This window comes from Mus musculus, chromosome 9, assembly GCF_000001635.26.
Source record: "Mus musculus strain C57BL/6J chromosome 9, GRCm38.p6 C57BL/6J".
NCBI lineage: Eukaryota > Metazoa > Chordata > Mammalia > Rodentia > Muridae > Mus > Mus musculus.
In genome coordinates, this window is record NC_000075.6 from 38258179 (window position 1) to 38270377 (window position 12199).

At 33.8% G+C, this 12199-nt stretch overlaps 1 protein-coding gene across 2 annotated transcripts; it reads left to right on the forward strand.

Annotated features, from left to right (window-relative positions):
- Window positions 1–9822: 9822 nt before the first annotated feature.
- On the forward strand, window positions 9823–11575 carry Olfr895 (olfactory receptor 895). Of its 2 annotated transcripts, XM_006510366.4 has the most exons (2): window positions 9823–10009; window positions 10337–11575. In XM_006510366.4, the coding sequence occupies exon 2, from the start codon at window positions 10337–10339 to the stop codon at window positions 11285–11287; it is 951 nt and encodes a 316-aa protein (XP_006510429.1). In that variant the 5' UTR covers window positions 9823–10009; the 3' UTR covers window positions 11288–11575. The 2 variants fall into 2 exon arrangements, with proteins under 2 accessions (XP_006510429.1, NP_667086.2); NM_146875.2 differs by lacking the exon at window positions 9823–10009 and having other exon boundaries at window positions 10337–11287.
- Window positions 11576–12199: the final 624 nt, after the last annotated feature.

Sequence of the window (12199 nt, forward strand, 5' to 3'; positions counted from 1 at the left end):
TCCAATTATCATTTGTATATAGGAAGGCTACTGCTACTTTTGTATATAGCTAGATACTCTTTCTTTTGTCAAACTTTTTCTTTATTAGATATTTTCTTTATATTTCAAATGCAATCCTGAAAGTTCCCTATACACTGTCCCCTACCCACCCACTCCCGCTTCTTGGCCCTGGCATTCACTTGTACTGGGGCATATAAAGTTTGCAATACCAAGGGGCCTCTCTTCCCAGTGATGGCCAGCTAGGCCATCTTCTGCTACATATGCAGCTAGAGACATGAGCTCTGTGGGTACTGGTTATTTCATATTGTTGTTCCACATATAGGGTTGCAGACCTCTTCAGCTCCTTGGTGCTTTTTCTAGCTTCTCCATTGGGGGCCCTGTGTTCCATCTTATAGGTGACTGTGAGCATCTAGCCACTTTGCTGAAAGTGCTTATCATGCTTAGGAATTCCCTGGTTCATATATACTATCACATCATTGGAAAGTAATGATACCCTTTTCCCTTTCCAATTTGTACACCCCTGTTTGCCTATTACTCTAGATAAGACCTCAAGTTCTATAACTAATAGGATGGAAAAAATAGACAGCTGTAAGTACGCATGCTTACTTATCAGGGCAAGGTCAGCTGATAGGGCCTAAAGGAATTAAACCAGGTCATTTGGAGGGGCCACAGCAAAGCTTAAGTTTTGGTAACTTTATTGAAACCAATCAGAGCTTTTATTCCTTTTTCAGAAACAGAATATAGTGACCGTTGCCAAGATAAATACAGTTGCAGTTGCCATAATATAATGATGTTTGTAAACTATACAGTTTTTATAAGATTAATGTCTAAGACCAATTGTCTTGTCAAGCTTCCATGCTTTCTTGACTTCCAAGGGAACATACAGAAAAAAAGTGGGCTAAATGTTTCACTATGTGAAGGAATATGTTGGTCTCTTAGGAAATACCAGGCACTCTATGGCTAAGGAACCATAGACTCTAATCTGAAAAACCTATATAGTACATGTCTCTCAAGGCAACTGTGCGAGGTAAACTCCATAGTTTCCTGTAGCCAACCTTACCTTATTTCTGATTTTAGTAGAATTGCTTTAAGTTTCTCTTCATTTAACTTGATGTTAGCTGTAAATTGCCTTTATTTTATGTTTAGGTATGTCCCATGTATCATTAATCTCTCCTGAAATTTTACCATGTATGAGTACTGAATTTTGTCAAATGGATTTTCTACATTTAATGTGAAAATCATGTAATTTTTGTTTTTCAATGTGTTTTTACAACAGATTACATTAACTGATTTTTTTTTTTTTATATTAAACCATGCCTGCATCTCTGGGATAAAGTTCAAGTGATCCTGGTGGATGAACTTTTGATATGTTTTTAGAACTGGTTTACAAGTTTGATAATAATTATTTCTGAATCTACATTCATTAGAATTTTTTCTGTAATTATGCTTCATTGTAGAGACATTATATGGTTCGTATATCAGGGTAAGTGCAGCCTCATGAAGTAAATTGGACAGTGTTCCTTCTGTTTCTTTTTGTAGAACAATTTGAGGAGTATTGGTATTAATTCTTCTTGAAAATCTGATATTATTAATTCTGCATTAAAACCATTGGGCCAGCCGGGTGGTAGCAGCACACCCCTTTAATCCCAGCACTAGGGAGGCAGAGGCAGGCAGATTTCTGAGTTCAAGGCCAGCCTGGTCTACAGAGAGAGTTCTTGGACAGCCAGGGCTATACAGAGAAACCCTGTCTCAAAAAAACAAAACAAAACAAAACAAAACAAAACAAAAAAACAAAAAACAAAAACAAAGAAAGAAACAAACAAAAAACAAAAAACAAAAAACAAACAAACAAACAAAAACCCAAAACCCAAAACAAAAACAAAAAACATTGAGCCTAGATGCTTTTTTTTTTTTTTTTTGGATTGTGAGATATTTTAATGACTGTTTCTATTTCACTGGGGGTTATAGGTCTATTTAAATTGTTTATCTACTCTTGATATAACATTAGTAAGTGGCACATATTCAGAAAATGATTCATTTCTTTTAGATTTGTTTAATTTGGTAGAGTATAGCTTTTTAAAGTATGTTCTTTTGATTCTCTGGATTTCCTCAGTGTCTTTTGTTTTGTCTACCTGTTTATTTTTGGTTTCATTAACTTAGATATTTTCTTACTGTATTTTAGTTAGTTCAGATATGAAGATCTTATTAATTTTCTCAAAGAAAAAATTCTTTGTTTGATTGACTCTTTGTTTTGTTCTTTTTGCTTCTATTTTATTGATTTCATCCCCGAATTTGATAATTTTTTGCCCTCTAATCAATTTGGATATATTTAGTTCATTTTATTCTACAGTTCCTAGGTGTACTTTTAAATTGCTAGTATGAGACCTCTGCAAATTTTGTGCAGTTACCTAGAGCTATTAATTTTCCTCTTAGCATCATCTTCATTGTGTCTCAGTCTGCAAATTATTTGTGTTAATTTTCATTGGATTCTACACATACTTGCCCACACAGGAATCACATAAAAACAAAATTAGAAGCCATAATATATATATGCAGAAGACCTGTGAGTTTATTTTTAAGTGCCCTGACACAATGTTATATGAGACAAGGAACGTCCAAATATGCTGTTGACCATCTATTCCTAAGACTCCTACAGAGAAAAGTAATTTTTTATTTGAAATACTTATCAATTAGAGATAGCTTCTGTGTTAGGAATGGGGGCATGTGTTCACTTCTACTCTCAGCTCTAAGATGTCATTTCTGTCTGGGGTAGACTCTTTTAGGTCCTGTGACCTAAAGCAACAACGATGTTGTACCATTCATGCACCTTCATAATAAATACATCAGTGTGTTGTCTTTATGAATTCTTGTTTCCTTTCTTTCCTTTATCCATTCTGGATCTTACAGTTTTTCTGTCTATTCTTCTACAATGTCCTTGAGCCATGAATGGAAAGATTTTTAAGGAGATATTCCTTTTAGGGCTGAATATCCTAAGGTCTCTCATTCTCTGAACATTGTTTGGATGTGGGTCTTTGTGTTGGAGCAGGCCTCTCTGGTGATAGTTGAGCAAGGAACAGAACTATAATGATTGCATAGTATCATTAGGAGTAATTTTATTGTTACATTATTGAATTAGAGCAATGATGCTTGGTTTTATCCTAGGTCAATGACATACTAGTCTAAGGTTCTTGGCTACCCAACCAGTATTGGATAGGGGTTCCACTTCATGGAGTTGGAATTAAAGTAAATAATAGTTTTCTTGTTTTTTTCCAAAAATTTTGTGCCATTTTTATACCTATTACTGTTAGGTAGGTAACCATTGTTGACTTAAGGGTTTATAGCTGGAATGGTTTTTACATTTATACTTTGGTAAGATTTAACTTTCTTTTTACTGAAGCAGGAAAATTTCTCCATAGGGGTGAAATCTCTAGGTAGGACCAGTTCTACATCTTTTAGTTCAGTGAGTTGTATAGGTGTTTTCTTTAACTAAAACCTTACTGCATGGAAAGCAACTCATAGCCCTGTTAATAGCCTGTGTTGTTTGGTGGTTCCCAGAGGACACCTTTGAGCAACAAATCAATTAGATGCAACCCATTTCAGGTACTGGAAGCTTCATTTGGTGATGAGAGTTGTCTAGTTGGGGCTTTGTCTTCCATGCTATTTGGCAGTTTAATTTAAATGAACTTTATATAAGTAAATATTAAAGGAAATTTGTAGTGTACTAAATTTTAAACTACCCTCTCAAATGGCTGTTTTGTCTGTCCCTCTTCAAATATTCTCCCTTGCTTCCTTGTTTGATCTTCCTCTTCCAATCCCCATGCCATCTATCTATTACTATTCTACTGGCCATTTCAGGGGAGATCCACCCCTCTCTCTGTCTATTACTCTACCTCTAATCTCTGTGATTATATAGATTGTAGTGTTATCAATGATCTCATAGCTAATATTCATATATAAGTGAATATATAGTATATTTGTCTTTCTTTTTGATACCTCTTGCAAGACATACTTTGAGCCTGTTTGGTGAGAGGTAGATAGAGAAAATATATCCACAGCTGAGAATAGTGTCATTTATAGTCTAACCAACAATTTTAAAAGAGAATAAAGTTGTGTACTTATGTTTCCAAATTTCAAATTTTACTACAAAGCTGTAGTGATCAGGATAATCTGCTGTATAGTAACTATAGGCAAATTTTTGCAATAGAACTGAGGGTTCAAAAGTAACTCATGGTTAATTAATTTCAACAAAGGTTTCAAGACTATACAAATAAAGAAAGAATTGCTCTACAACAAATAACAGATAACTTACAATGAACCTGTATCTATGTGTAATGGTTCTGCCTTTCTCATAAATGCTCAAAAACACACAAAATTGGTGAAGTTAAATGTAATAATGTTGCATAGCAATTTTCTTTGAATGGTAACATGCTTTCCTGGAATGAAGAGAGAGGAAGATGAGTATGTAATGAAACCTCACAGATCTAGGAAAGCTAAAATTTACAAATTCTCAAGGTCAACATGGATATCATGAAGACAGTAAGTAACTGCTACAGGGAAGAGATTGACTGGGTCAGCTGCCTGGAGGTCCTTCACTATCTGTGCCTGCTAGTTTCACAGACAGCTCCAGGGATGCAGTTTTTGAATAGTCACCAAGGGTATGGCAGACATTTTGATGTAATTTTATTCTAGTAAAAACAAATGAAAATTCAAGGTTAGCCATAATGAGTAAAATAGAAATACAGATTCTTTGGATTACTTAACAGGAGAACTCAGAACTGTCCACAAGGAGAAGAAAACATCTCCACTTTATATAGTTAAATTTACCTGTTTGTCAATTTTAGGGAATTTCACCCATATTTCAGTACACTCAATGCAAGATAACATTAGTTCCTGGAATCCAAAGTCTGTCCGGTGTAAATCTAATCTTGTCTTCTCCTGCATGAAGCATCTATGGTGTTTTCAAGCTGAAGATTGATTGCTAAACTCAGTACTAGAGCCCAGTGCTCTGTAATAATAGGTTCATCCAATAAAACATTGTTTAAAATGATGTCCTGTGCAAATGTCATACAAAAAAGTGTGATTAATGTGTAAACATATTTTTTATTTCTTGAGAATTCTTATCTTGAAAATTTACATGACATAATATTGGAAGTTGATAATATAAACTTTTATATTAGCATCATACATAAAGCCAACTGCAGATCATGTTATAATACTTGGTAAGTTGCCTGAAATACTTCACATTTCCTTTATCGGTGACCCTTCTAGCCAATATCCAACTTTAGTCATTTTACATAAATAGTGTTTCAATCCCTATTAGCTCTGGGTATCTAGGGATAGACATTCTTTTAAATCTTACTAACAATCTATAGAGATCATAGTAAGCATAAAACATCTATACATACATATATATGTATATATACATACACACACACACATACACACACACACACATATATATATATATATATATATACTGTTTGGAAGGGTATATATATATATATATATATATATATACACATATATATGTATATATATGTGTGTATATATGCACATACATACATATATGTATGTATATACATCTACATATATTTATGTATATATACATATGTATGTATGTATATACATATGCATGTATATATATATGTGGATATATATATATATACATATATGTATATATGTATATATATATATATATATATATATATATATATATATATATATACACATATACTGTTTGGAAGGGGTTGTGTGTTTATGTGTGTGTGTGTGTGTATGACAACATTTGTGTCAACCTTCTTAGCATAAGTGGACTCTTGTGACATGAGCCATTAAAATCTTGTTTCAAATATCGCCATATTTTAAAAATATACATAACAAAACAGACTGTCAATCATGTCACCTACATGTATATGCATATGCATATAGGTATGTATATGTGTATGCTTATTATGTGTGTGTAGGTCAATTTTGTAATTTTAGATACATTTTTTAATTGTTTATAGATTTTTAAAACATCATTCATTGTATTTTCCCACCTCTTCCTTTTCTTGTATTGGTCTTACTCTCCTCACCATAGTTAAAGTGACTAGATTATTTCCAATATTCCATTTGTAGTATCTTTGTCCTACTAATCCACCAAATACTACTATCCCAATAATCACTTTTGTAGAGGAATTTTAATCTAGCAACACAATTCATCTGCCAAGGAATCACATCTAAATAACTTCTAGGTCTATGTGATCAGGGTGGAAAGTACATATGCTCTGAATTACAGTATGATCTAACTGGTATACAGATAAACCCTTAGTTCACGCCTTTAATTCCAAACAATGAAAGTAAGGCTAGTTTATAGAAGGAAGCAGCCATGTTTGAAAGTGACATCTAATTGGGGGGATGACAGGTTTAATCAGAGAAAGATTTGACAGAATGAGTCAAAGATAGGATATTCCCAACTCTCATAAGAACAGAAAGGAGAGGAGACTTAAGAGCACAGTGCAGAGAAAGAAACAAGATAGGGGAACACACACACACACACAGGGAGAGAGAGAGACAGAGACAGAGAGATAGAGAGAAACAAAGATAATTCTTTAGTAAGGAGGCAGTTTTACAAGTACAGTATTTGCCAGAGAATGAGAAGGAACCAGAAGATTAGAATAAATTGCCAGAATTAGTTCCAGGCCGAGTAGATCAATTAATTCAGTCAGAAAGTGAAAGAAGCCAGTTGGAATTGGTCAGCTAGAGAAGAGTTTGGGCCAAAATAGGTAGGTTGAACCAGACTGCCAGAGTTCAGAAAGAGCTAGGAAGGTTTAGTTTATTAACAGTAAGCATTCTAGTTGATAATTACATTTGGTGAATAAAAGGTACTTTTATACCTTTTTAATTTTTGTTTTATTTCTGTGGGCAAGTATAAAATAAAATTATATTGCTTATATTAATTTTTCCTTTCTCTTGAGCTCAACATAATGTTTATTAAGTTTAAATCATAGTTTGGATATATGAGAACATTTCCTTGCTGAGGTAGCTGCCATTAAATTTATTTTAACTAATTTATTTAACCGTTCTTTGATAGAAATTTTAGCACAATTAAAGGAATTTAAATGGACACTCATATCCTAGATTTTATTGTGGACTTAAATTAAAAATACAGTATCATTTGAGTAACGTGCAAAAAATGAGGAAAAGTGGGGAAGAGGAGGAAGAAGAGGAAGAGAAAAGACAGAGTAGGTTGGGCATGGTAGAAAAAGATAGATATATTTTTAAAATTTTAAATTTAATAAGATATATACAGTCTCTGTTGTGATATTAATGTGAATTATTCTCAGAAGGACCATGTGTTTAAAACTTAGATCTCAGTTAGTAGATAGTAGGGTTATTTGTAAGGATATGGAACCTGGTCTACATGTAGCTTCAGTACCAGAAGTGTGTTGTGTCTAGGCACTGAAGGTTGTATCCAGTCAAAATTGCAGTCCGAGCTTTCATTCTGGCCGTTGTTCTTCAATACTTTGCTTCATGCTCTCATTATTGTTGAAAAAAATGGAGCGTCTCCTATTCACTATGCCTTCTCTACTGTGCCCTTCCTCAACCAGCATAGATTGATATCCTCTGAAACACTGAAACAAAATAAATTTTTCACTTACCCTCAGATTGTTACTTTGGGATATTTTGTTCCAGGGATGATAAAAATAACAAAGTTTCAGAATGTGTATAAACTACAAAACTCTGATTAAAATACATTTTAATAAGCATATAAATGAAAAATTTTCATTTTCTTGTATTGCTGGAAACATAATGTATCAGATTTTTGTTGTTGTGTAGATTTAACCAGTCCAACTCACATCTTAGATTATTCCAGTATAGATATGATCAAACAATAAGCAACATAATATTGAAAAAAGTAATGCCTCTGATAATTTTCAACTTTTTGATTTTGAGCAACTATAATAACATGGAGATCATACTAGTAGTAAAAACCTAGATACTTTAATCAGTGGAACAAAATGAACACTCCAGACATTGATCCTTATAAAATTGCCTACTGGTATTTGTCAAGCTAACACCCATACACTACAGAAGCAATAGCTGTTTTATAATTCAGTGTTTTATAAAACTGATGACATAGCTCACTACACTAGGGTAAAATCTTGAGTTGATGTCAGCAGACCCTATATAACTTCAGACACAATAGCACTGCATCTATAATCCAAGGATTCCTCCAAGGAAATGAAATGTGAAGACAGTAGATTGGACAACTCTCCTGGTATATGTGAAAGAGAGGCACTGGTCCTCTCACAAACTGGAGGAATACAAGGACTCATACTCAAATGTAACCTACACTTGTGGATCATGGCATATGCTCAGTTGTACACACACACACACACACACACACACACACACACACACACACACACAGAGTTCCCAAATGTAGCCTCAATTATAAATAGGGACTGAAAAGACAATTCCCTATTTGCCTGCTTTGATAAGCTTCTTTGACTTTTTTTTTCTCATTAACCCTTTTTCCCTAAATTTCCCATTTCTCTGTCATAAATTCTTTCTCTAAGGTTACCAAGGTCATCTGAAACGCTCAATCCTTTGGAAAAACTAATAAGATTTGTTCACAGTTAAAGATAGAGCTCATTTAAAACTGCAGAACTATAAGTCTCGCTATTTTTTTCTTTATCTTACACTCTTTTTGTAAGAACGATATGACTTTAGATTTTATATTTAGGTAATGATGTTATAAATTAATTTTTGTGTGTAGTATGCATTATTCTTTTTTATAATCAGTTTTAAGCAACTTTTATCATGTGTTCAATGATCTCTTTTTCTTCAAAGTAGTTTCCATGAGAAAATATACTTAAGCACCACATTTTCTGAGTTCAATGTCTATGCAATGTATATATGATAACATCTAAATAAACATCACAGTATATGCATGATGTGTACGTGGTGATGAGAAAGAGATCATGGCAATGGAATAGTAGGGGCCAAAGATTCCATTTTGTCTCTACTACACAGGACAACATTACAACAAGAATTTATCATTTCTAAGTGTGCCAAAAATAAACAACTTTATTTACCTTATTAAGAATGTAAACAGTGTAAGAGGACTAACACATACTAGTATATTTTCATAAGTAACTTTCTGATATACTGTATAAATTTTCTCAAAATGAATAATATTTTATATTGTGCATTTGAATTTGTTATTTTCTGCAAAATTGTACCCAGAAATTTCTGTATGATAACCATGAACTTTACTAGTAGTTCAAAATGTAAGCCCATATTTATGAATTTATTTTACATTTATTCATAAGAATATTCACATGTAAACAAACAATGACAAGCCTAGGAATGAAAAGCTTTAATGTTAATTAAGAAAAACATGAGAGCCTGTTTAAAATCTTTTATCCCCTTTCTTCAAATATTTTTGTACAATATTAATCCTTGGTCAACAGTTTATTAATGTAATCATATGAAAACTACAAATGGAAAGTGAGTGTGTCCCTGGACATTTCCTCTTGCAGAGCTGTTGCAGAACTTAATGAAGAGAATAACAAACTGGCCAACTCACACTTCTACTCTGGGGACCAGATACTCCTGCTGGAAAATTATAAATTGAGTAGAATGTTGAATCTCTAAAGGACTGATGTTAGTTCTCTGGTACAATAGCAACAATTTAACCCTCAAGGGACTCATCCAACATGGAAAGTATCTTAAAGAAGAGAATTCTTTTCTATAATTCTAATAAATTTTCTCAAAAATCTTGACCTTGAGGCTTTGAAGATTCAAATAAGAAAACTATTTTCTTTTTTTGTATGAGTAAAAGAATCTTTGTCAAAGAGTAACCATGACATTTTCCCAAGGGAACTTCTTGTAGCAAGTGAGGTACATTTTCTGCACTGATTGCAATTACCTGCTTCATTATTAACAACTTGGGCCCTCTGTGCACAGCGAACAGGAAGATACCATGAACTCCGATGTCAGGGAAGGCTCCAGATGAATCAAGGTGAGCACTGGATAATCTTTATTTTGACATTTTTGTCTTCATTCCCACTGCTATATAAATCATAAATTCTGAAAAAAGTGCATGCACTGCACTTTTCAGCCTTAAATGTTAGTAAACACTAGAAGAAAGGAAAGATATTTTATTTGAGGAAATTAAGGTTCCCCAGCATCTTTCTGAAGTGTTATACACAAGATGGAAGAGGAGAGAGGAAATAGGAATTCCTTAAGATTACATACAATTTAGGCATAAAATCCAATAACTTTTGCTCTGCTCTTGGAGTGAAAAATAGTTTATGTGTTAATACTCCCTCTACACTTATTCTTACAGATGTCACTCAATGCACAAAAGACTATGGAAAATGATTCTTCTGTGTCTGAGTTTATTCTTATGGGACTGACAGACCAACCTGAGCTCCAGCTGCCCTTATTTGTTCTGTTCTTGGTGAACTACACAGTCACTGTGATGGGAAATTTGAGCTTAATGAATCTCATTTGCCTAAACTCAAACCTTCACACCCCCATGTACTTTTTCATCTTCAACCTGTCCTTCATTGACTTCTGTTATTCAATGGTCTTTACCCCCAAAATGCTGATGGGCTTTGTTGTAGAGAAGAACATCATCTCCTTCAGAGGATGCATGACTCAGCTGTTTTTCTTCTTATTTTTTGTGAACTCTGAGAGTTATGTGCTGACAGCAATGGCCTATGATCGCTATGTGGCCATCTGTCAGCCACTGCTCTACAAAGCTGTTATGTCACCTGGCATCTGCTTTCTATTGATATTTTGTACTTATTTGATGGGGCTTGTTAGTGCCTTATTCCATACAGGTTTTATGATAAGGCTCAACTTTTGTGATTCTAATGTTATCAACCACTATATGTGTGATATCTTCCCTCTCTTTCGGCTCTCCTGCAGTAGCACCTATCTCACTGAGCTTGTGAGCTCTGCTGTGGTGGGTACAGCTATTATCTTATGTTGCCTCATTATCTTAATCTCTTATGGTATGATCCTTTACAATATCATTCATATGTCATCAGGTAAGGGTTGGTCCAAAGCCTTGGGCACTTGTGGTTCTCACATTATAACTGTTAGCTTGTTCTATGTAACTGGGATGCTTGCTTATGTCAAGCCATCATCTGCTGAGACTGTGGGACAGGGGAAAATTTTCTCAGTATTTTACACTTTTTTGGTGCCCATGCTGAATCCTCTTATTTACAGCCTCAGAAACAAGGATGTCAAACTTGCTGTGAAAAAAACCTGGAAGAGACTCACATGTTAAATTACCCATTCAAACGTTCCTTAGCTGCATTCAATCCAGTTTGATAAGTCTTTCTCCTATTCTCTTGTATTTCTATTATATATATTCTGTTATTATCTTTGCTTTTGTCCTTCCACTATATCAACATATCCTTTATTTCTCTATGTACAATGTCTCTATGTATATGTTAGAATATGCGACATCTTTAGATTCAATGTGTTTAAGATGGTGTCATATCTACTGCTTCTGTAAGATTAAGAGCCTTTGCTTTTTACATTTTATGCTACCTTCAAATAAAAATTCTTACTAATTTTCCATGGAAAATAATTATGCATTTATCTTAAAATTATATGCATGTTTGTAAGCATCACTGAATTTATGTGTAGTGTGTGAATGCAGGAGCCCAAGGGAAAGAGAAGGGGTCGTTAGATTCCTTAGTTCTGGAGTTACAGGTATCTGCAAGCTACCATGTTAGTGCTGGGAATAGAACAGAGATATTTTGTAAGAGTCATGAGAGAACTTAACTGCTGAATCCTCTTCATGTCACTGGTAGCAATTTTCTTTCAGGTAATGAAATGCCTGGTATTCTGTGCTTTATTTCTAATTTGTTTCTGTTTTTTTCTTCTTCTGTACAACTTTGGTGTTTTTCCTTATTTACAGGGCTTATTACCTGTACATTCATTCAAAAATATGAAAAGACAATTTGTTTCTATTTTTCCGCTAGAATTTTAACTTCAAATACATAGTGAAAATCTCTATTTTACTGCAATATGGTTTTGCTTTACACAATTATTTGCCTTGCATTATGCTTTCTTATTGTCTGTTTAGGATAGGAGATACTTTCTGTAGTTAGTGTATACTGAAGAACTTCCAGAGTGTTGACGTTAAGTGTCTACCTTCTCTTGGTAAAAGCTCCCTGCTTATCTTGAAGTC

Excerpts from the sequence above, each read along its gene's own strand:
- Olfr895 (XM_006510366.4), top strand. The coding sequence starts at position 10,337 with ATGTCACTCAATGCACAAAAGACTATGGAAAATGATTCTTCTGTGTCT.